General features: G+C 47.2%; 2 protein-coding genes across 9 annotated transcripts in view; one reads left to right on the forward strand and one right to left on the reverse strand.

Moving 5' to 3' along the window:
- The window catches only part of Arsg (arylsulfatase G), a 134854-nt gene that overhangs the window by 96514 nt on the left and 13770 nt on the right, over window positions 1–24570 (reverse strand). Inside the window, exon 1 of one of the 4 annotated variants that reach the window (XM_052194735.1) lies at window positions 2416–2503. The exons of 2 other annotated variants lie outside the window; for them this stretch is intronic. The gene's annotated coding sequence lies outside the window, so the exon portion shown is untranslated. Of the gene's footprint in view, window positions 1–2415; window positions 2504–24570 lie in introns of those variants that run through there. One more of the 4 variants, XM_052194726.1, reaches the window with a different exon arrangement.
- On the forward strand, window positions 770–24450 carry Slc16a6 (solute carrier family 16 member 6). Of its 5 annotated transcripts, none has more exons than XM_052194722.1 (6): window positions 770–888; window positions 12973–13211; window positions 17072–17215; window positions 18721–18849; window positions 21876–22688; window positions 23707–24450. In XM_052194722.1, the coding sequence occupies exons 2-6, from the start codon at window positions 12980–12982 to the stop codon at window positions 23955–23957; spliced, it is 1569 nt and encodes a 522-aa protein (XP_052050682.1). In that variant the 5' UTR covers window positions 770–888; window positions 12973–12979; the 3' UTR covers window positions 23958–24450. The 5 variants fall into 5 exon arrangements, with proteins under 5 accessions (XP_052050682.1, XP_052050678.1, XP_052050681.1 ...); XM_052194718.1 differs by lacking the exon at window positions 770–888 and adding an exon at window positions 2187–2589; XM_052194721.1 differs by lacking the exon at window positions 770–888 and adding an exon at window positions 2707–2901.

A 24570-nucleotide genomic window follows, 5' to 3' on the forward strand; every position in this document is an offset into this window, starting at 1 on the left:
GGCTAGGACTTCAGGCACTGTCTTAATTTTTAAACTCAGGGGGTTGGAAAAACTCAAGGGGTAGGCATCACGGCACATGCCAGCATTTTCAGCGCTTGGGAAGAACAGGCAGGAAGATTGCAAGCCCAGGGTCAGCCTGAGTTCCATCCTGAAAAAATATCTCGCTGGGCAGTGGTGGTGCACGTCTGTAACCCCAGCACTCTGGAAGGCAGAGGCAGGCGGATTTCTGAGTTCGAGGCCAGCCTGGTCTACAGAGTGAGTTCCAGGACAGCCAGGGCTATACAGAGAAACCCTGTCTCGAAAAAAACAAATCCAAAAAAACCAAAAAAAAAAAAAAAAAAAAAAAAAGAAAGAAAGAAAGAAAAGAAAAAAAAAGGAAAAAAGAAAAAAAAAGAAAACATAGCTTTAAAATATGCCATTTCCAGCCAGGCTGAGTGTACTGTGCCTGTAAACTAGAGCGTAGGCAGTGCAGACCAGTTACAGACAGAACACAGATAGTGGCTATTCCTGGTTGTCAACTTGACTGTATCTGGAATGAACTACAATCCAGAATTGGAAGGCTCACCTGTGATCCTAATCTGGAGGCTGGAAGACATAAGTTTTTACCTGGATCTCTGGCATGGAGATCTTGAGGCACAGTGGCTATGAATTCCAAAAGATTAAAACAGAGAGATCTCTGAGTTCAAGGTCATCTGGGATTAAAGCCTGGGAGGTACACGCCTTTAAACTGGGCCACACCCTCTGCTAGAGACCTACATAAGGACACTGGAAGAAGGGAGACTCACTCTCTTGTGGCCTGCTTGCCTCCTGGAACAGAGCAACTGCTAGAACCTTGGATTTCTATCCACAGCTGTTACTGACCATTGTTGGGGAGTTGGACTACAGACTGTAAGTCATCAACAAATTCCCTTACTATAAAGTGACTCCCCATTCGTTCTGTGACTCTAGAGAACCCTGACTAATACACCATGGTTATGAAAGCCTGTAATCCCATCGCTTTGGAGGCCGAGGCCGGAGGATCTTCAGTTTTAGACTAATCTTGGCTAGTGAGATCATGTCTTTAAAAAACAAACAAACCAGGATGGGGGTTTAAATGTAAGTTTGAACATCTGTCTGGGGTGGGGCAAAGGTTTAATTATTCCTACAAATTTGCCAGCTATTATCAGTGATAGCCTGGCTGGACTACAGTGACCACAGTAACACACTATTGTACCAATACCCGTTTCCCCACTTAGCTTACACCAGAGCCTATTAACAGCACTGGATGACTGCATTCTGAAGTCGTGGGGGAAACCATAGAGCAAGGAAGGGTTTTTATTAAAATTTAGAACGGGTGCTCATCCCGGTGGCGACCCTTAAGGCCCACTCCCGACTCCCTCCCGGAGTAGGTTCTCTGGAGTTTCTCACATTAGAAAGACAATCTCTGAACCACAACCAACAACATGGGCTGCCTAAGTCTGCGGGGGGAAATGCAGAGAACATGGCCTTTGCCGGGAGGCACTTCCCAGTTTCCAGAGGTGTGAGATGGAGTCCAGGGAAGCAACTTTGCGCCCCCTCTGGCTCTGAACAGTCCCTAATCCTCAGACACGTGCTGTCCTCAGGAAAAGCTCGGACTTCTAGGGAAGCATCCATTTAGTTCATAGTGACCTTGGGGTCAAGGGGCTTGGAGGCGTGGGGGTCCCGATCCCCAACAGAGGCTTCTCGGGGGGGGGGGGGGTTAAAGCTGCCGTGCACCTGTGCTCCTGCCGCCTCCCGCCTAGGCGGGTGCACGCGCGCGGAGAAGCGGAGATGCTGACTCAGCCAGGCTTCTCCCATCCCCTTCGCGCAGCGCGGATGCTGGCGGCTGGTGGCTGCTGCGGTTGCAAACAAGGCGGCACGGGGAAGGGGGGGGGGGGGGGGGAAACACAATGCACCCGCAGCAACCCGGCCGCGGGCTCCTTAGGGCCCATTGCGGCACTTCCCACCACCCCCACGCCCGGAAGGGGAACTGGCGGGGCGCGCGAGTTGACGAAATTTGGGGGGGAAGTGGTCTCTAGAGGAAGAACTAGGGATCCCGCGCGTGCTCCGCTCACACCCAAACTGGAAGGAACCTGTTCAGTCCGGGACCAGCGACGCGCGGGACCATCCCAAACGCACGCCTCCCCTGCCCCCCCCCCGCACCCTCCCAGCCTTCTCACTGGCTCCCCAAATCCTCAGGGCGCGGGCGGACCCGGGAGCTGCGCTCGAAGAGGGGGGTGCAGGGAGCACTCGATAGCCCCAGGCTCGATCGCGCTCCCGCTCGCACTGCAGCTAAGTGCCGGGGTCCGATCGGGCCGGGATCACACGAGCACACGCGTATGAGGGGATGAGGGCGTCGGGCCAAGGACCCCAGAGGCGTCGGCGGGGATGGGCGACCCGCGATGGCAGCGCGGTTACCTTCCGTGACCCCCAGCCCCGGCAGCCGGCAGGCGGGGCGCGTGCCTTGCGCGGTCCCGATCCACGTGGGCCCGCGCGCGCGCACCAGGCCGGCCCCCTCCTTGCAGGCGCTCGGCGCTCCCAGCACATGGTCGGCGGCGCGCCCCCGAGGCCGGCGGAGACCGGCTGCAGCCGGTATAGGATAAGAGATAGGCAGAGAGAAGCGGGGCCGGGGCGCGGGCGGCGGCACGCACGGCCCGGGAGGAGGCAGGCGACAGGGTTGGGGGGCGGGGGGAGGGTGTGGCTCGGGTGGCCGAGGCTGGTGTGGGTTGGGGGCCAGAGTACTCCAGGCTCCCCGGCCGAGCCAACTTGATAGAGACTCTGGCCCACGCCCTAAGGGGTTAAACCTTTTTCTCATGTTACCGAGCGGTTTATAAGAAGGCTCCGGAGGCCCAGCCTCCGCCTTATTGGGAGCCTTTGGGGTTTATTCTCTTCCCTTCTAACTTGGTGAGTTGGTTTTATTATTTTACATGTTTAAAAGTTTGATTGTGGGGTATGGGTTTTTTGTTTGTTTGTTTGTTTTTGTTTTTTAATATGTGTTGGGGCCTTTTTTTTTAAGGCGGGGAGGAGGAGGAAAGCACTTAACATTTTAACATTTTGAAGAGGTTAATCCGAAAAATATTCTGACAGTTGAGAGTGCTCGGGGCCACCGGGGTGACGCGCTCTCGGGCAGTTGTGGGCAGCAGAGAGTTGAATGTCCATGACCCTAAGTATAGATGGGTTCTGGGAAATAAAGGGTGCCCTGGCCTTTGAGCGTCCCCCAACCCGGGGTGAAAGGAGCCAGGCTGCGAGGCGAGTCCGGCGACCGTCTCAGACTCTGTGGATTTTCCCCCCCATGAAGTTGCCTGCGCGTCACCAGAGCGAAATGTCAGAGAGGTACCTTCCTTCCCCGGGCTCGCGCGCGCACCCAACCGGGGCCACTGAGGCGGCACGAGGGAAAAGTGGGACTCCGGGTCTCCATCCCTATTACCCCGTCCCCAGGGCGGTCCTAGAGAGAGACAGATTTCCCTTCGGAGCGCGGGTCCCACACCTTGCCGGTCTGCACTGACACCCGCTGCCTGCTGGTCCCGCACAACTTACAAGGTTCGCCCGGGCTACCAGCGGCAGCCAAGTGTCGTGCAGCTGAGCGACTCCAGAGGAAATAGGTTAATTTCCTTCTGGGTTGTTTTCAGTCCCTGCACCCCAGCAGACAAGTGACAGAAGTTTGTTAGATGGCGTGTAAAAATGTCATCTAACAAGAGGGTAGGGGGAAGATCGTAGGAACGGAGGAAACCATTACAACTCCTTAACCTGGAAACTGGTGTTTTGTACAGCTAGACACTGTGCCGGCTGCTTTTACAAAAGGGGATTTTTACTTTAGGATTAACATTTCGGCCTCTGGTGACGGTTTTACAAACCATACGGATGAGTGTCTAGCTACAAGAAAATGCCAGGTCCTATGCTAAGATCTTCCCATGTACCAAGCACTGTTATGTGGCTCTGGGGGTTGGGGAGAATACAGTCACGAAACACCTTTCCTGGTAATTAAGGGAAAGGGCGGCTAAGATAGAAACTGACAGTTTGTAAATAAACAATGCAGTCAAGTGGAAAACTGGTCTTAATGAGTACCACTGAGTGAGTTTTCCTTCTGCGGTTTCCAGAAACAGGACTTTTCCTCAGTGGAACTCCAGAGGAAGACACTTAAATTAGGGGCTTGGGTTTCAACTCATGGCCTTGCAAAAAAACGGGTGAACGGGTTGTAGCCAGTGATTCATTCAATGTGGCTGAGGTAGTTTAGCAGGTTAGGATTTTTGCTTTTTTAAATAGAGAATTCAAACGAACATCCTCCCCCCCCCCCCCCCCCCACGCACAGACTGGTCCAGACAACTAAGGCTAGAGTCAACTTGTCAGAAGCTGTATTCTCCCGGCTACACCTTGAAGGAGCCTCCCAGCAGCCTCTGTTCTGCTGACCCCAGCACCAGGCTCATTGCTTTCTAAGCTTGCCTTTTGAACTTTGCCCAGAACCGACCTTAGACAAACCCCAGAGACTGTATGACAATCCAGTATCATTATGCCTTTTTGCCAAATCCTTACAACAGATTAAATCATGGTGAATGTCCCAAGTCATCACAAATCTACAAGTTTTGTAGGACACATTTATTTAAGGCTTGCTTCCTCTAACCCCCCCTCCCCCCCCCCCCCCCCCGTTGGGAAGACAGTCTCATCCTGTAGCCCAAACTGGCTCGAAACTCACTGTATATAGAAGCCTGCCTTCAACACACAGCCCACTTCCTGTCTCGGCTTCCGGAGTGCAGCTGTCTATAGGTCCACGAGCAAAGAACCTTTACTCCAGTTTGTTTTGTTTTCTATTCTCTCCTTTTTCCTTCTTGACGGAGACGGGGGTAACCAATAGCTACTAGGGAATACACTAAACTGCCCAGCCTTTTTTCCCCAAAAAGGACATTTGGGGGTCTTGGGGAAAAGCCAGCAGGGTGCTCACGCAGAATAACAGAGCTATTTAATGGGAAGATACCCTAGAGACCACCTTCAAAGATGCAATTTAGCCATCAGGAAATTTCTGCCAGTCCAGAACCACTGCCCAAGGGTTTCCAGGAGATAAACCCACTGGACTTATCCGTAGGTGGTAACTCAGAGTCAGTGGGGTCAAAGGCCATCCTTGGAATTGCCTCTTCTTAGGAGACAAGCTCTGGACTCAGAACCTAGTTAGGTTTAGAATCTAAGTGTTGGGAACACTGAGCATCAAGAAGTAGCGCGATGGCCAGAGACCGTCAGGTTGCTTAGCTAGCTCTCCCATTCAGAGCCCCACAAGGCCTTTCTCATAAACGGATGGGTGACTTTGCCGCCCATAACAGGCTTTTGAGTAGCCAAGCTGAGAGGTTAGGCCTGTGTTGCTTTGTGTGCAGTGTGATGATTGGAGAGCCGGATGGCCTGCCGGTTAGTGTCAGAAGGACGAGAAGGGCTGAGCAAGCTTCTTATTCTGCAGCCAGACACTTCCTCATTTTACGATTCCTTTTAAAAGGCATGAGCTGCGCATTGCTTTGGGGGTACCCCCCAAAACTCCTATTTTGTTTAGTAAACTTTGAAGGGGACCCATTTGGTTTCGGTTGCTTGTTTATTTCCTTTGTTTGTTTGGAGGAAGTTTTTTGTTTTGTTTTGTTTTGTTTGCTTTTTGTGGTGGAGGAGAAGCTAGACAGGACTGTAGCCCAGGCTGGCCTATAGCTTTTTTTTTCCTTTTTCCTTTTTTTTTTTTTTTTTTTTTGAGACAGAGTCTTGTTGTGTAACCAAATGCTGGCAATCCTCCTGCCTCAGTCCTCTGAGTTGGCCACAATGCCCAGATTGTTCAGTCAACTTTGAGCAAGCATAGGTGATGCACAAAACGTTATACAGGCACTGAGGAAGTAGCTGATTGCCCTGGAGATAGCCCACCTCATGCAATCTTCTCCACTGGAGGAAGAGGGGTTGAAACAGGGTCTCACGCAGCCCAAACTAGCTCAAACTTGCTTAAAGCCTTGAATGAATTCCTGTTCCTCATGCCTACTTAAGTGTTGGGTAGCACACCACCATGCCCAAGCTCTTACGTGTGATCTTAGCTGTAACATGCAGGTATTATCTTCTAGGAAGGCTTGCACTCTGTTATTGTGCCACACTGTGGTCTTATCTCAAAGCCAAAGCCAGCTGTGGTAGGAAGTAGGGTGCTCCAGGCTCGGCACGGGAGGACGTTAGAGGTGGCTTGGTGAGGTCATCTTACCTTTATGAAGATCCCAGTAAGAAGGTGGAAAGTTCTATTTCCCTTTACCCTCCAATGATTGGGCAGGGATGGCTTGTGCCTTTAGTCCCAGGCAAGGGGACTGCTGCACTTTTATATGTGTCCAGCCAGGGCTAACGGGGTGAATGTAAGTGAAAGCTGCATTTGGTTGTAGCCGGAACAGAGAGGCACAGACACGAAGCGAGACTTTAAAGCATTTAAGCGTGCCAACTGATTACCCAAAGGGGCTCAGAAAATAAACAGAAGTCAGACATTCAGTGTCTTGTGGGCAGCTGTCATAGACCAAATCTGACGTCCGGCTGCTTCACACACACCCACTCGCTCAAGACCCTTCCAGAGTTAGCACTTTGCCTCTTAGCTCAGTTTCCTTGGGCCACCCGCTAGGTTCAGCCTGCAATGTTATCAGCTGGTGAAGAGAGTTTAATGCTGAAATCAAATATCAGCTGTTAAAGCTGGAGGATGCCTTAGAGATTCTCCAGTCTCTGCTGACTGAGGCAAGGCACGCCTTTAGTCCCAGCACTTGAGAGGTAGAGGCAGGCAGATGGCTACAAGTTCAAGGCCAGCCTGGTCTACATTTCCATCAAGTTCCAGGGCAGGCAGGTTTACATAGAAAGATGGTGTCTCTCTCAATAAAGGACAACCAACTCCAGTCCCTTCTAAAGAGGAGTGCCGGCCCAGAGATGGGAAGTGACAGCCTCGGGTCACACAATTGTGTGGCTAAACAGTCCAAGACCTCTACACAAGGTCGAATAGTTTGGGCATGGGAGGCAGCTCCGCAGGTGAAACCCACCCCAGTGATCACACAGAACCAACTCCCGGAAGATGGTCTCTGACCTATGCTTGAGTGTTGTTGTCCTGACTTCAGTGCCCTAAAATATGTATGTAAATAAGTTAATGTAAAAATTTTTTTAAGAAAAAATATTCTTTTGCAGAGTGCTTTGTCAGGCTGGGAATGTTGCTAGAGTGCTTGCCTCACATGCATGAAGCCCTGGGTCCCACATATCATGAAAGCCATGTCTGGTGACCAGTGCCTACAGTCTCAGCACTTGAGAGGGCTTGGAGAAGCAGGCGGGTCAGAAGTTTATAGTCATCCTCCATTCCAGAGTAGCTATGTGAGACTGTCACAAAAAAACAAAACAAAAAAAGACTTCACAATGAACATAGAAAGCACTGTCTCCCTTCTCTGCCTTTAGTTGGCTTGGATAGTCTGATTCTGGACTGTTTGGGCCAAAACCCTTTACCTCCCTGGATGTGCTCCCCTGTTTTGCCAATAAGGAGAACAAGCTGACTTTGGAGTCCCTTGCAGCCTAAACTTCCTGTAGTTTTAATTTCATTGGAAGGTTGCTTCTAGACCCACCGGGATTTTTCAAGAATAGTGTGAGAAGTTGCAGGCAGAACTTGAAAGTTGTCTAGACACAGCCTTCTGATGATGGCAGAAACTTCACTTCAGCACAAACCACAGCTCCTGTTTGGTTCCACCCATCCAAATAAAATACAGAACTTTAATCAGGGCAGAGGCTAGGTATTTGCCCAGTGTGGTGGCACACACCTTCATTTTCAGCACTCAGGAGGCAGAGGCAGGAGGATCTCTGTGAGTGAGAGACCAGCCTGGTCTACATAGTGAGTTCCAGGATAGAACAGCCAGAACTAGTAAGACCTTGTCTTAGAAGAAAGAAAGAAAAAAAAAACTAGGTGTGAGATGATATTCAAGACATAAATATTAGATTTTTTGGTGACTTTATAATCTAATTGAGCAAAGAGGAAAGATTTGTGAAAGTAAACAACTACCCATTAAGGGGTTCCTCTCACATCAGGATGAGGCCCCTGTAGTGGCTGTTTCTGGTTGTCAACTTGACTTGATCTGGAATGAACTACAGTCCAGAATTGGAAGGCTCACCAGTGATCCTAATCTGGAGGCTGGGAGATACAAGCTTCTGACCTGGATCTTGGCTTGGAGATGTTGAGGCATAATGGCTGTGAAAATTCCAGAAGATTAAGATAAGACTGGGAGATCTCTGAGTTCAAGGTCATCTGAAATTAATAGAGTGGTGGCACACACCTTTAATCTGGGCCACACCTTCTGCTGGAGACCTACATAAGGACATCAGAAGAAGGAAGATTCACTCTCCTTTGCCTGCTTGCCTTGTGGGACTGAGCAACTGCTAGATCCTTGGACTTCCATTCACAGCTGCTGGTGACCATTGTTGGGAGTTGGACTACAGACTGTAAGCCATTAACAAATTCCCCTACTATACAGTGACTGCTCATAAGCTCTGATTCTAGAGAACCCTGACTAATACAGAAGTTAGTACCGGGAGTGTTTCTAGAGGAACAGAAATATAAGAATGAATCTTTAAAAAATTTGGAGTTGGTTTGATAATTCACCAACACCTTCAACTACTGAAACCTCTCCAAATTCTCTCTCCTGGGAGCTCAGAAAATATTAAAGACCCATGGTTGAAACCATACTTCAAAGCTTAAAGAAGCTAATGTCTTTGATTATCTTGATGAATTCGATGATTCGGTGTACAAAACTTTCTTTTTTTTGTTTTTTGGATTTTGGTTTTTTTGAGACAGGTTTCTCTGTATAGCCCTGGCTTTCCTGGAACTCACTTTGTAGACCAGGCTGGCCTCGAACTCAGAAATCTGCCTGCCTCTGCCTCCCTGAGTGCTGGGATTACAGGCGTGCACCACCTTTGCCCGGCTAAAACTTTCTACAAGTTGGGGGGAAAAAATCAGAAAATTATTTTGCTGGCTGGTTGCTCTTAGCATTTCAGGCAAAAACAATGAAGGGAAAGAAGGAGTTTTATGATAAAATCGAACAGCTCCAGACACAAGTAAACAATCTAAAAGTTGACAAGTGTGTCTGTCCTTGAAGAGAATCTTCTCTCCAGCAGCCATAGAGCTCAAGTTGCAGAAAACCAAACTGAAGCCCTCATTCTAAGGTTGGCTTAATTACAGCGAAAATTCAAGTCTCGCCTCACAGAGTGTCAGCAGTTAAAGTAAGGGCATTCACTGGCAAAGAATGGGATCCTATAATGTGGGATGGGGATGTGTGGAGGACCCTGGTGAAGCTGAGAAGTTTGAATCTTCAGATTCTCAAGGGTTTGCCCCGCCTGAGGAAGTCATACCCTCAGTTCCACCTCTTGAAATAATGCCTTTTTTACCGGAGGAAATTAATCCTTCAGAGCCTGATAAACCAGCAGTGACTGAAGAAAATGCCAGACAAGACAATCCTGATGTTTCTTAGGGCCCACCAATAGTTTCTTCTAGACCTATAACCAGACTCAAGGCAAAACAGACCCCTAGAAGGGAGGTAGGAAGTGTAGTCCATGAGGAAGTGCGATACACTACTAAGGAGCTTAATGAGTTTCCTAATTCGTTCAAGCAGAAGTCTGGGGAATATGCGTGGGAATGGATTTTAAGGGTGTGGGATAATGGTGGAAGGAACATAAAACTAAAGCAGGCTGAGTTTATTGGCATAGGCCCTCTGAGTGGAGAGTCTAGGTTTAATACGGAAGCTTGCACCATTTTAAAAAAAGGTGACAGAAGTTTGAATGATTGGCTGACTGTGTTTATCAAAAGATGGTCGACTGAAAAATGTTGATGAAGGGATTTTAGGGCTTGGGAAAATTGCAATGCTAGAGTGGATATGTTGTGTAAAACCTAATCCTCCACAATAGGAAGGCCCAGAAGATCTCTCTCTCTCTCTCTCTCTCTCTCTCTCTCTCTCTCTCTCTCTCTCTCACACACACACACACACACACACACACACACAGCAATGTTGCCAATAGATTCATTTTTTTTTAGCCAGGAGGAGCCTGTGAGCTTCCCAGAAGGTCCAGTAGACAGACTCACATGAGTGCCACCCACCAGCATCCTTCCCTGGGGGGAAAACCACTGTTCCAAAGCCAACACCTGGGAGTACTTTCCTTTTTTAAAGGTTTATTTATTTATTATTTATTCTAAGTAACTACAGTGTAGCTGTCTTCAGACACTCCAGAAGAGGGCATCAGATCTCATTACCGATGGTTGTGAGCCACCATGCGGTTGCTGGGATTTGAACTCAGGACCTTCAGAACAGAAGGACAGTTGGTACTCTTAACCTCTGAGCCATCTCTCCAGGGAGTGCTTTTAAATGACAGCCGGTTGCTGTTTGCATTCCCCTCCCCCAGCTGCCTGTCTTCAGGGCGGCTTTGGAAAGGTTGATGAAGGAGAAGGGTTTGCAGAGACCTCCCTTGCTGGCAGGCTCCGTTGTAGATTGAATGCTTTCCATGTCAGGGACACTAATCGCTGTGCTGAAGCTGCCGGGGACTACATTCTGGAGCCCTTTCCCAGCCTTTGCTGCCTTTCCCTTCATCCTCAGGTCTGATGCACAACAGGAAAAGACATTTGCTGCAAAGGGCACCGGCCGATTAAAGCACCCCATGCCTTGTTTCACTTGGCCAAATATTTAACAGGGCCAGAGTATGAAAAAGAAACGAGGGTCTAGCTCCTTCAAAATACAGACTACTGTGGGAAATATCAGTGGGATGAATGAGGATGGGTCAGATACGTCACCATTCAAGATTTGTGAACCAGGGGCCATGGAGGTGTTTACATTCCGCCAGCTTGTCAACCTGTGTTCGCTCCTCAGGACTTACATGGTGGGAGGAGAGAACGGACTCTTGAACATTGTCCTGACTTCCTCACATGCTCTGACACGTGGGCACACACACATGCACAGAATTATTTTATTTGTAATTTATATATTTATTTATTTATTGCCTGCATCTATGTCGGATCCCCGGAAGCAGGAGTCACAGACAGTTGTGAGCTGCCATGTGGGTGCTGGGAATTGAACCCAGGTCCTCCAGGAGAGCAGCCAGTGCTCTTAACCACTGAGCAGTCTCTCAAGCCCCACCAAATTATTGTTGTTTGTTTTGCCTTGCTTTTCGGGGACAGGGTCTCTCTGTGTAGCCCTGGGGCTGTTCTGGAACTCAGTTAGACCAGGCTCATCTCAAACTCAGAGATCCTCCTGCCTGTGCCTCCAAAGTGCTGGATTGAAGGTGTGTGCTACCACCACTCGGCCACAGAACTAATTTTTAAATTCATTTTTAAATTTAAAAAGAAAAACCCTCATAAGTCTGCTGCATACAAATTTTTGGGGAGTCGTTATTTTTTAGAAGGTATATAATATAATCCCAGCCAGTTGGGAAGGTGAGGCAGGAGAATGCCAAGTTTAAAGCCTGCCTGCTTAGATTCCCTGCCTTAATGTCTGACAGGTCCTGCCAGGCTCAGTACTACAAAAGCAAAGCGAAGAAACATCTCTGCCTTATGCCTTAGTTGTATGAACATGGCCACTTTATATCAGGAGAAGGACTGTGTAACTACCTGGAAAATTCAGTGGTGTACAATGATATAATCAATTCTTTGTTTGTTTGGGGTGGGAGTATTTTTTTTTGGTTTTGGTTTTGGTTTTTTTTCTTTTTTGAGACGGTCTCCTATAGCTCAGCCTGACCTTGAACTTGTTAACTATGTTCTCCAGCTAGAATCAGCTCTGAATCTATGGATTAACTTATTGTGAGAGGTGCCACTGCTCTTAGTTGGGCTAAAAATGTCTATGCCCAGTGCCGCTCACCCTGTTGAAGTCTGAGGCGAAAGTATGATGAAATCGGGGAGTGGGGGAGTGAGGGGGGGTGGGGGGGTTACTCCATTAGCTTGCCATGTTCAGGCCCACGCACGCCTGCGATGCCCCATTTAGCCCATGGCCACCTATTGGTCACACCTTCCGAAATTAATTCACTCCTGGCAATCAACTTGGAAGAACAGAATCTACATTCAGAAAACTCTTGTGTTTTCACGGATTATTGCCTTCTGTCCATGAAGACCCTTCTACATGGGACACGAGATAGTAGTCGGGATACTGTTTACTGAGGGGGAACAGGGGCTAAAAATGGTTGAGTGGGTGACTTGATACTAAGTGGACACGAGTGGGAAGTTTCAAGCGTTTGTTCCGTGGAGGGTGCTGGACAGTTCAGGTGTTGGGCTTCCCTCCCTATATGCATGCCTCACAGCCAGTTCACTTTCTGTCTTTTTTTGTTTTGTTTTTGATACGGGGTTTCTCCATGCAGCCCTGCCTATTCCTGGAATTAGCTCTGTAGACCAGGCTGGCTTCAAACTCAGAGACCCACCTGCCTCTGCCTCCCAAGTGCTGGGGTCAAAAGTGTGCGTCACAGAGCCCGGCTCCAGTTCATTTTCTTTACCTAATTTACATTCTTTGACATCAGCATCAGTGCTTGGTCTGGTGGGCATTTTGCATCCTTCAGAGGGTGAACCTTCAAGTATTCTCCTCAAGTTCCTTATGTTTGTTTATGGTTTCACACTTTTAATTATGACGGAGAAATCTTGTGTTCAGATTCTTTGCAAGTTCCACATATAATATAAAATATTGTATAGATATAAAATTGTATAAGGCTGTACTAATTCTACATGATTTAAATACTTAATAACTAGTTCTTGTCAGGTATGTTTGCCAAAGATGATGAGAATCAGCTGGCTGTGGTGGCATGGGCCTTTAATCCCAGCATTCCTGTGAGACAGCACCAATAATTAGCATTGGTCATTCTTGCATACATGAGTTCAAATTCAAGGCCAGCCAGGGCTACATGAGACCCCACCTCACGAAAGAGACAGAGACGAAGAGAAGACAGGAAAATGATCAAGCCTTGCATTTACTACTCTAAACTCTCTTTCTCATGTTTTTATTGCAGATCAAGAATGACCCAAAAGAACTCGAGGTTCTGCTGCAGAGCCAATGTGTATACCCAAGTGCCTGACGGAGGGTGGGGCTGGGCAGTGGCTGTTTCTTTTTTCTTCGTTGAAGTCTTCACCTATGGCATCATTAAGTCATTTGGTGTCTTCTTTAATGACTTAATGGACAGTTTTGATGAATCCAACAGCAAGATCTCATGGATAATATCAATATGTGTATTTGTATTAACATTTACAGGTGAGTACATAGGTGATACCCACGTGTGTGTTCGTGTTGTCATCTATGTGCCAGTTTGTCTGTCAGTACAAGCTAAGCCAGCGCACCTGATCCTTTTCATCTGCCTGCCTACCTGTCAGTTGTCAGTGGATCTCTTATGCATTCTCTCGTATGTTGGACTGCCTAGCATCAATTAAGGAATACGTTTTTTAGTGGTCTGCAGACCAGCAAGAATTAGGAGACAGGGCTGTAGTGATGGCTCAGCGGTTAATATCACTGACTACTGCTCTTCTCAAGGTCCTGAGTTCAAATCCCAGCAACCACATGGTGGCTTACAACCATCTGTAATGAGATCTGACGCCCTCTTCTAGTGTGTCTGAAGACAACTACAGTATAGTTACATATAATAAACAAATAAATCTTTAAAAAAATAATAATTAGGAGACAGTGAAGAAAAAGCCATGGTTGCCAAATGTAGTGTTTGTAGTTGAACACACATTTTAGACACAAAGTGCTTACAGCTTGGGTGGTAGTTCAGTGGGAGAATGCTTGCCCGGCATATGTGAGACCCCAGGTTCGATTCCCAACACCTCAAAGAAGGAAGAAGTGAGATACATATAGTGTGCGTGGTACTTGTGGTCTGTAGAGCATTTTGAAGATAGTGGGAAACCCCAGTTCTCCAAGAGCTTAGCCGCTGGCTAAGAAAGGACACCCAAAAGTCCCTAGGTACTAGCTTTGACTGCGCATGCTCTAAAATCGGAGTCAGCCACACAGAGTCAGCATGGCTCTTGAGCAAAAATAATATGCAAACTCATGAAGCATTCATTTTTTTTTTAATGATTAAGAATGATTTGCCTGTGTGTATGTCTGTGCACCACTAAAGTGCCTGGGCTAAAATTGAGGCCAGAAGATGATACAGGGTTCCCTGGAACTGGAGTTATAGATGAGATGGTTTTGATTTGCTGAGTAGGTGCTGGGAGTTGAACCAGGTCCCGAAGAAGGGCAGTCGAGTGCTCTTAATTGCTCAGACACCTCTCTGGCACCTCTGTATTTTTTTTAAAAAAGAAACTCATTTAGCATGCTAAGACTCTGGGTTCATAGAGACATGCTGAAGAAACAGAATAACAACATTTCAGTGTGGACGAGGCGGGGGAAAGTAAGATGGGGTGGGTAAGGGTGGACAGTCGGCCCTGTGTCTCGGGGTTCTTCACTCACAGATTCAACCAGCCAGGCTAAAAACGTTCCAGGACCATTGACCATTGCTGGGTCTACCTCGGGTAACATCCAAACGTCTTCCTTGTGAGTTCATTATTCCTCCTTAAGCATAGCGTAACAACTGTTTGTTTGCATGTTACTGCCTTCATTTAGGGATTGTAAACGGTCTGGAGATGATGTAAGTATCTAGAGGGTGTGTATAGGTTATATGCAAATACCGTGTCAACATAAGGAACATGAACACCCACGGGTTTGGGTCTCCTTATGGGGCAGGGAGTCTCAGAAACATTCCCCATAAGATTATAATTCATGTATTGTTTCCCTTGTTTTGCTCGTACTAGAAACTAAACCTCAAGTTTCACGCGTGCTAGGCATGAACATATATAACATGCACGTACCACTAAACTATATTCCCACTTGTAAAATTATATTATCGTGAGGAGACATTGAATCCCATAACCCGATTCCCCACAACACTTTACTGTTTCATCGTGGCACATTCATCCCAGATCCAGTGCATAAAATCAGATGGGGCTGGGAAGCTACTGCCACTTTTCACACATCACATTCCCTTTCACTAGCATCCGGTTTGAGCAGGCATGGTACCTTCTTATGCTCCTCTGTCTGTGAGGGGCAACAAACACCAAGGCTTTCATGACAGGCCGGGATGCTGAGCTGGCCCCAAGAAACCAACCAGGCTGCCCTTAAACTTCCCTGTCTCATGCCCTGTCATGTCACATCCCCTGTGAGTTAGAGCTGCCCTCTAAGTGTAGCTCCCGTTAGCCATAGAACATCCTAAAAGGCTGCTCCGTCCTGCTGGGTTTTGAGGCAGGACCTCACTGTGGAGAAGTGCTCCCACCAGCATCTACAGTCAGCACAAGCTTGCAGATGCTTGTGGCCAAACTGACGGTCTACATTTGACCTCTGAGATCCATATGGTAGAAGCAGAAAAACAACTAGCAAAAGTTGTCCTCCATCTCCACTGGTGCTCCCGCATACATATACATACACCTACATACACACACATACACACATGCATACATACATACATACATATATACATATATACATGCATACATACATATACACAAAAGCATATGTATACACACATGCATATATACAGACACATACACACATTTGTAAACACACATATACAGAGACATGCATAATACACACATGTTTATACACAGACACATGCATAATATACACATATACACACATGCATATGCATACACATGCATATATACATACACACATATATACATTCATGCATATTTAGTTTTTTTGGTTTTTGAGACAGAGTTTCTCTATGTAGGTAGCACTGGATGTCCTGAAACTCAAATCTGTATACCAGGCTGTCCTTGTACTCAGAGATCCACCTGCCTCTGCCTCTGCCTCTGTCTCTGCCTCTGCCTCCAGAGTGCTGGGACTAAAGACCACCACTGCCTGGTCATACATGCAGTTTTAGAAGTTAAAAAAATATATAAGTTTACCTTGTGAAAACTAACACTAATGTGTCTATTGATTCCTACAAAATGCCTTCCCTCCCCTCCTCTCCCTCCCCTCCCCTTCTATCTAGTGTGTTCCTCTTTGACCCAACTCTGAGTGGTTCGCTTATCTTAGTGTACTCCAGCCAGTGTTGAGGCAAATGTAAGTAGGAAAGAATTTGCTAGATTTCAGTGTTCCCGATGACAGAGTGTTGAGAAGCCAAACAGACTAAGATTCCTCACTGCTCCGATCAGCTGTCTGTGGCTTTTGTCTTTTAAGTGACCATGCCTGAGAATGCCTCTTATTTCCATCCTGTATTATTTTCCGGTCAGTCCAACGAAAAATTAGGTAGACTTTGATCACAGATGGGGTTCTTTTTAAAGGATCCAAAGCAGTGAAGATAGAAAATAAAAACAGTTATTAGAAAGATGATCCTAAGGAGAGCCAGTGTATGCTGGAGAGCAAAATAAATGCACATCAATTCTGTATTGAGCAAAGATAGCTCACCTAACAACGTATTTCATGCGCCCACCCTCACAGATGCTGGAATCTAAGGCCTTGCTCAGGCTGGGCAAGCTCTACCCGGGCAGGCCCTTGCTTTCCTCTTGCTGTTTTTCCATTAATTAAGGTACCGGGGGATTGAACCTAGGGTCTGGCTAGTGGTAGCAACTGCTCCTCCTATGAGCTGCAACCCCAGCCTTCTTTTTAAGACTTTGCCCAGGGTGGCCTTGAACTTGCAATCCCCTGGCCTCAGCTTAAGTAGCTGAGATTGCACTCTTGAGCCACTAGGACTGGCTCTTTGCACTTCGAATATGCTAAAATAGCCTCTGGCCTGACCAATAGCAATTGCTGGGGGGTGAGGGGGGACATCCCAGGTTCTTACATTACCCAGTGATGTAAGTTCAGGTTCACAATGTGTGGGAAGGAATCGCAATGAAAACCAGCACAGAGCCCGGCAGGCAGTGGTGGCACACGCCTTTAATCCCAGCACTTGGGAGGCAGAAGCAGGCAGATTTCTGAGTTCGAGGCCAGCCTGGTCTGCAGAGTGAGTTCCAGGACAGCCAGGGCTACACAGAGAAACCTTGTCTCGGAAAACCAAAAAGAAAAAAAAGAGAAAAAAAGAAAACTAGCACAGAAACTCAAGGTCACAGGTCTTTTTCTGTTCCTCTCCCTCACAGCTCCCCTCTCCACGGTTCTGAGCAACCGCTTCGGACATCGGCTGGTGGTGATGGCAGGGGGGTTACTCATCAGCTTGGGAATGGTTGCAGCCTCCTTCTCCCAAAGGGTCTACCACATGTACATCTCCATAGGGGTCATCTCGGGTGAGTGCCTCTCCTTGGCTCAAGGGTTCTGTGCATGCACATGCCACTTGAAGAAGGGAAGGATGAAACCAAACCCAGATCATATTGGGCTCTCTCTCTCTCTTTTTCTTCTTTAAAGTGAATTATGTCTCAGAAATGATTTTGAATTGGGTGGTTCGGATGGATGCGGTCCCCACGTGAAAATACATTCTCAAGAAGTGTCCAAGAGCTTTTGTTTAGTTAGGGAGAAAAAAAAATTATTTAGAACTTTTCTTCTGCTCTAGTTTGAAGCCAGGAGGCATCATTTTCAGACCCTAAGACTTAAGTTCTTACGCCAGCGTTTTCTGGATCAGGGACCGAGTGCCCTGGGCACTGTAAGGGGAAAGCAATATACTGGACTTAGTCTTAGGGTTTTCTGAGAAGACACCAATGGTAGGCGATATATATGTGTGCCCAGTTTGCATACTTTACATTTTATATAGAGCTCTGCACACATCAGAAGCCTTAGTCGGCCAGACTTGGGTGACACAGGCTTGTAATCTCAGCACTTGAGGATTAGGCTCAGGCAGGAAGATCATGAGTACGTGGTCAGCCTTAGTTACATGTCTCAGAAAAAATAATAAAATAAGGGAGAAAGACTTATTTCCACATACAAATATTACATAAAAATTACTTTGAGCCGGGCGGTGGTGGCGCACGCCTGTAATCCCAGCACTCTGGGAGGCAGAGGCAGGCGGATTTCTGAGTTCAAGGCCAGCCTGGTCTACCGAGTGAGTTCCAGGACAGCCCAGGGTCATACAGAAAAACCCTGTCTCGAAAAAAAACAAATCCAAAAAAAACAAAAAAACAAAAAAAATTACTTTGGATAAATGTATTCTACTATGAATTGTATGCATTTGGGGAGTTCTGGAGAATGGTTCTCAGTTTTTTTTGTGGGTTTTTTTTTTTTTTTGGTTTGTTTTTTTATTTGGTTTTTTTGAGACAGGGTTTCTCTGTATAGCCCTAGCTGACCTGGAACTCACTCTGTAGACCAGGCTGGCCTTGAACTCAGAAATCCACCTGCCTCTGCCTCCCAGAGTGCTGGGATTAAAGGCCTGCGCCAGGTTCTCAGTTCTTATGCCTCAGCTCCCTATGTGACTATAGTAGCTACATTTCGTTTTTTGTTTATTTATTTATGGTTGCAACAATCTCATGCATCCCAGGCTAGTCCCAAAGGACTATAAAGTAGCCAAAGGAACCCTTGAACTCCTGACCTTCTTGAGTGCTGCTGGGGTTATAGGTCTGCACTACCTATATTTGCACCCAATTTCGCGTGGTACCTGGGGACTGAACTTGGGCTTCGTGCATGCTAGACAAGCACACTACCCACTGAGCTACCCCACACTCTAGCTCGAAGGTGAAATCCATTTTCTTTGCCATTGTTTTTCTGCAGAATGATTGGCTTGGCTCCCCCCTGCTCTCTAACATGCCCTTCGGGCTCAGACCATGTCTGGTTCTCACCGGCCATCTTTGATTTTCGCCCACAGGTTTGGGGTACTGCTTTAGCTTCCTCCCAACTGTGACCATCCTGTCACAGTACTTTGACAAAAGGCGTTCGGTAGTCACTGCGGTTGCTTCTACGGGAGAGTGTTTTGCGGTGTTTGCTTTTGCGCCAGGTACGTGAGTGTATCATCAGCTGGGGCCTGGGGAAGCCAGTCTGGTGCTGGTGCTGTACTAACTTGGGCCAACAGCGTGGGTGACTTGTTCTGAGATGTCCCAGGCTCTCTCTTCAGCCCATTTTTAGGATATCCTCCTCCTCCTCCCCTATTTTAAGAATCCACACCATTTTATTCTTAGTCCGAGTTTACATAAATGGGTACACATTCAGTGGTAAAGTTTTCTTGAAATGTGAAAAAATAGTCCTTATCATATGGCCTGTTCATATTAATATCGCTCCTTTTCCAAAAGAGCTACATTCCGTGTAGATGTAAGTTATGCCAACGGAATTAGCGTTCTTGTAGCGTAGGAGTGATCTCACAGCTACGCTTTCCTTCCCCCTGGGTTATTTCCCCGACTTAATGTTAATACATGAGATACAAGAAAAATTAAGTAGTAGATAAATAACCTTCCAGACTCGTTCTTTTTTCTCCTTTCTTCCTGGGTTCCCCGCGTCACCCTCTCCTTTTGCATGCTGGCGAATTCTACCACTGAGCTGCATCCCAGCCCGATGTGCTTTCCTGACGGATGCATTGATGGGTTGCAAGGTTGCAAGTAGAAGTAATTAGGAGTTAGGTATTATAATATCTGAGGCTTTTCAGGTGGTTCAGATAATTGTATGCTGAAACACACACACACACATACACACACACACACACACACACACACACACACACGGTACATATACATAGAAGGGAGAGAGAGAAGAGAGAACCAGAGAAGTCATCCTGTTAATGTTGACTGTAGCTGAAGGCTAAGCACATGGCTGCCTACCATTCTTTCTCTCTTTCCATTTCTTTTTTAAATTTTTATTTATTTTATATATGTGAGTACACTGTCGCTGTCCTCAGACACACCAGAAGAGGGCAGCAGATCCCATTACAGATGGTTGAGCCACTTTGTGGTTGCTGGGGATTGAACTCAAGGCCTCTGGAAGAGCAGTCAGTGCTCTTAACCGCTGAGCCATCTCTCCATTTCTTTAAAAAAAAAAATCTTGACACCAGGAGTCAGTGAAGCACGAGTGCCCTGAGCTGGCACTGGGCGCCATTCCTGGCACTTGGTTCAGACTTAAGCTGTTACATGAGGAGCTGGACACATGGCTGTGGTTAAGAGTGCTGACTGGTCCTGCAGAAGACCCACGCTCAATCCCCAGCACCCACAAATCCACAGGCTGCCTCACAACCAAGTTTGTCTCCAGTCCTGAGGGAGCTGGTGTTCTCTTCTAGCCTCTGAGGGCGCTGCACACACGTGGTGGCATAGATGCACATCCAGGCAAACACTCTCAGACACATACAAAACAAATTAGTAAGATCTCAAAATAGGTGTTTGTTAAAAGGAGGCGGGGTATTTGGTTTTACTGTTAGTGATGGAGACTCTTACTCTGTTTGGCCATCTCTCTCCGAGCTGCTTCTGGTCAGCAGCCTCCGCCCCGGGTTCACAGCAAGATCCCAGGTTGCTACGGACATACTCAGGTAGAAACTGGAGCACTGTGTCCTTTAATGCTAGGATAAGAAACACGTGTCTTTTGAATCTCCAAGATTCACAATGGAGACCTGCAAGCATCTGTATTAAGGGTGCGCAGTCCTTGGGACACAGTGAGAAAGCCCAGGGTGTCAGAGTAGACATGCTTAGGACTGTGGTTGGTGTCCAGAGAGAGGGGCAGGCAAACAGAAACGTTGTGCTGCAGAACTCAGAGAAGTAGGCAGGCCTCATAGTGAGGATCTTAAGCAACTCCCTCTTATTTGAGCTTTTAGTTACTTTTCATTACAAAGATTGAATGCGTCAGACGCCTAGTGCTACAGTTCAGAGTTAGGTAAATTGTCTTTATAAGAGGTCAAATAGTAATAAAAAATATTTATTATATTTTTATGATATGTGAGCCTCCTGGTATCCAGGGCCTCCTGCACACAGGTGCTCTGCCACTAATATGTCCTCAGCCCTGGGGACACCTTCAGCTTTGGGGAGTCTATGTGTGTGTTAGAACGATTCGATTCTGCTGTCTCAGCACAAAAGTATCCTCAGACTTGTGTGAGTGCACAAACGTGGTTCACTGCCAGTCCAGTTTTATTCAGTGGGTCAGACGTGGCCTGTGGGCTACTGTCTGTTGAGCCTTGATGTGGGTTACAGACAAATCTTCATTCTTCAGCCTCTGCCTGGAAAAACCCACTGTCCAAAGCTCTTTTGGAAAGTTGGGCTGACAGGTTTTTTTAATAGCACAAATAGCAATAAGTGTGCACATTTTTTTATTAATTCATAAAATGCACCAGGAATCAGAATAAAGGATGGCGTGTGGGGATGAGAGTACGCATCCCCACGCCACGCAGTGCAAACGTGAGGCCCTGAGTCTGGATTCTCAGCAGACATGTAAGGAGCTGGGTGTGGGGCTGGAGAGATGACTCAGTGGTTAAGAGCACTGACTGCTCTTCTGAAGGTCCTAAGTTCAAATCCCAGCAACCACATGGTGGCTCACAACCATCCATAACGAGCCCTCTTCTGGGGTGTCTGAAGACAGCAACAATGTACTTACATAAAACAAATAAATAAATATTTAATTAAAAAAAAAAAAAGAAGCCGGGTATGGCGACGCATGCCTGTTTTCCCAGTACTAGGGAGATGGAGACAGGTGGGTCAGTCTTGCCAATTCCAGATTCAATGAGAAAGTCTGTCTCCAAGTTTGTCTGGGGTTGTAGCTCTGTGGTAGAAAAGCCTTAAATTTAATCTCCATCATTCGATTCAAAACAAGACAGAACAGTCAAGAACGACACACTGCATTGACCTCCGCCATCTACATGCAAGTACACATTTATTCACCCCCCTCCCCATTCTCCACCCAAAATATAGTCTAGAATGTCTGCATTCACCCTAACTTTGAGCAGTATTTATCACTAAAACTTTATCCACATTTCTCCTGGCTATTGTTTGCTAGATAGATCTGGAGTCTGTTATTTGACCTTGAATTTTTTTTCTTTGCTTCTGTCTCTTCAAGCTATCACGGCTCTGAAGGAGCATATTGGCTGGAGATATAGCCTCCTCTTCGTGGGCCTTCTGCAGCTGAACATCATGGTCTGTGGCGCCTTGCTGAGACCCATTATTATCAAAGGGCCAGGGTCGCCGAAAGCAACCACTCAGGAGCCCGCCAGAGAAGCTCAGTATATGCTTGAAAACGAGAAAACACGGACCTCAATAGACTCCATCGACTCAGGAGTAGAACTCACTACCTCACCGAAAAATGTGCCTAGCGAAGCCAAGACAGAGCACGAGGCCAGGGCTGAGCAGCAGCTGGCCCTGGTGGCCGGCCCCAAGCACGGCCGGAAGGAAGCCCCGCTCTTGGACTTCTCCATCTTGAAAGAGAAGAGCTTCATCTGTTACGCCTTGTTTGGCCTCTTTGCCACGCTGGGCTTCTTCGCACCTTCCCTCTACATCATCCCGTTGGGTATCAGTCTAGGCATTGACCCTGACCGCGCTGCGTTTTTACTGTCTACGATGGCCATCGCGGAAGTGTTCGGAAGGATCGGGGCTGGGTTTGCCCTCAACAAGGAACCCATTCGCAAGATCTACATCGAGCTCATCTGCGTCGTCTTACTGACGGTGTCTCTGTTCGCTTTCACTTTCGCCACCGAGTTCTGGGGCCTCATGTTGTGTAGTGTGTTTTTTGGTAGTATGGTCGGGACCATAGGAGGGACCCACATCCCGATGCTGGCTGAGGATGACGTCGTTGGAATCGAGAAGATGTCGTCCGCCGCTGGAGTCTATGTCTTCATTCAGAGCATTTCGGGGCTTGCGGGACCGCCCCTGGCAGGTGACTAAACTGCTTTTTTCCTTGTATATTAGTGGGTGTGCATGTGCCACGGTATGAGGAGGTCAGAGAACAACTTGGAGAGAGTCGCGTCTCTCCTTCCAGATGGGGGTCCCAGGGATTGAACTCAGGCCGTCAGGCTTGGCAGCAAGTGCCTCTACCCACTGAGCCATCACGGTAGGTTCGCTGGTTAGTACGGAATGCTTCTTTGTCGTAGGGGCAAATTATGTTTCACATCCTAGCTGTGATATGCCCTTACGCTTTCTGTGGTTAAAGCCGGGCTTGGTGGCACACACCTGTAATGCCAGCACGCCAGAGGCAGAGGCAAGCAGATCCCTGTGAGTTAAGGCAAGCCTGGCCTAATGTAGTTAAGTCCCAACTGAGTCAGAGCTACATAGTGTGACTCTGTCTCAGAAAGATGAATTCCCATGATTAGGAATTGTGCTCATTCAAAGATCCCTCAAGTAGAAACAACATATCCATTCTTTCTGTTAAGAATACAAGCTTGTTAAGGCAGCAGTGATGGTATGCAACTTTAATCCCTGCACTCAGGAGGCAGAGACAGGTGGTTCTCTGTAAGTTCAAAGCCAGCCTGGTCTACAGATCGAGTTCTAGGACAGCCAGGGCTACACAGAGAAACCCTGTCTCGAGGAAAAACCGAAATAAATAAATAAGAAAGCTAGCTTGCTAAAGTAAGGGCCATCTGATAGCCCTGCCTTTTTGTTTCCCGGTAGGATGGATTTAGCCCATGAAGAACGAGTCAGTAACTTAAACTTGCTTTTGTCAGGTGCCAGGTATGCTGTGTGCTTCCTTCTTTTCTCCAGCCTGGAAGGTTTCTGCCTTTGACTATGTTTCCTTCAGAAAATTAAAATCAAAGAAGGATTAATTAGTTAACTAATTAATTAATTAATAAGATGGTAGGTCAGCCTAAGTGATGGAGAAGTTTTGGGTTGGATGGGAGTCCAGGCGTGAGGGTATACGTGGTGGTGATGTCACTAACGGTGCCGATGTTTTCTTCCAGGTCTGCTGGTTGACCAGAGCAAGATCTACAGCAGGGCCTTCTACTCCTGCGCAGCAGGCATGTCACTGGCTGCTGTGTGCCTCGCCCTGGTAAGACCCTGTAAAAAGGGGCTGTGCCAGAATTCTCAGTCAGGTGAAAACCAGGCAGACAGGCATCGTGGGAAAGCGTTACAGGACATACCCGAAGACTTTCTGGAAATGGATCTTGGGAAATGCGAACAGAGGGCTCATATGAAAATGGATCCCGTGTGACACATTTTCATGTTGTGGCTTCTATGTTGCCTGGGAACAGAGCCCCTGGGAGGGGAAGGCGCCAACCACTAGACCCCACCTTCAAAACCCGCATGAAGGGAATGCCTGTCAGACAGCAAGACCAGCAGCTGTCTCTTCTTCCCCTCCAGTCCCTTTTGCCTGTTCTTTAAGCCAAAACCAAAACAACCAAACACTTTCCATACAGCAATCCAGCCCCATTCTGCAGCAATACAAAGATAAGGAGAAGGACCCGGCGGACATTCCAACACGAAAGCAATACCACAAACTGACAGGCTGCGGTTAAAAGCACTCGCTCCTGTGATAAACTATTTTATAAACTGACATCCAGCCCAAGTCACAGAAATGAATTGGCCATTCCAAAATGGAAAACAAAAAACAAAAAACAAAAACAAAACCCCACAATCTTGAACCATTAAACTCCTTGCTAATTTTCAGAAATACAGGTAAATTATTTTTAAACGATTCGGGGGGGGGGGAAAAAAAGTACTAAAGTTTACATTGATGAGTTGTGGCTTCTGGTCTTTCCGAATACTGCATGAAAAGGAAGGCAACGCTTCAAAGCCGAGCATTTGATCAATATGCAAAAAAATTA

This window comes from Apodemus sylvaticus, chromosome 10, assembly GCF_947179515.1.
Source record: "Apodemus sylvaticus chromosome 10, mApoSyl1.1, whole genome shotgun sequence".
Lineage (NCBI taxonomy): Eukaryota > Metazoa > Chordata > Mammalia > Rodentia > Muridae > Apodemus > Apodemus sylvaticus.

What these genes read in the sequence shown, in the direction of transcription:
- Slc16a6 (XM_052194718.1), top strand. Translation starts at nt 2,345, where the DNA reads ATGAGGGCGTCGGGCCAAGGACCCCAGAGGCGTCGGCGGGGATGGGCG. An exon ending in GCGGAGACCGGCTGCAGCCG is followed by an intron (nt 2,590 to 12,972) that starts GTATAGGATAAG and finishes TTTTTATTGCAG; the next exon opens with ATCAAGAATGACCCAAAAGA. An exon ending in ATTTGTATTAACATTTACAG is followed by an intron (nt 13,212 to 17,071) that starts GTGAGTACATAG and finishes TCTCCCTCACAG; the next exon opens with CTCCCCTCTCCACGGTTCTG.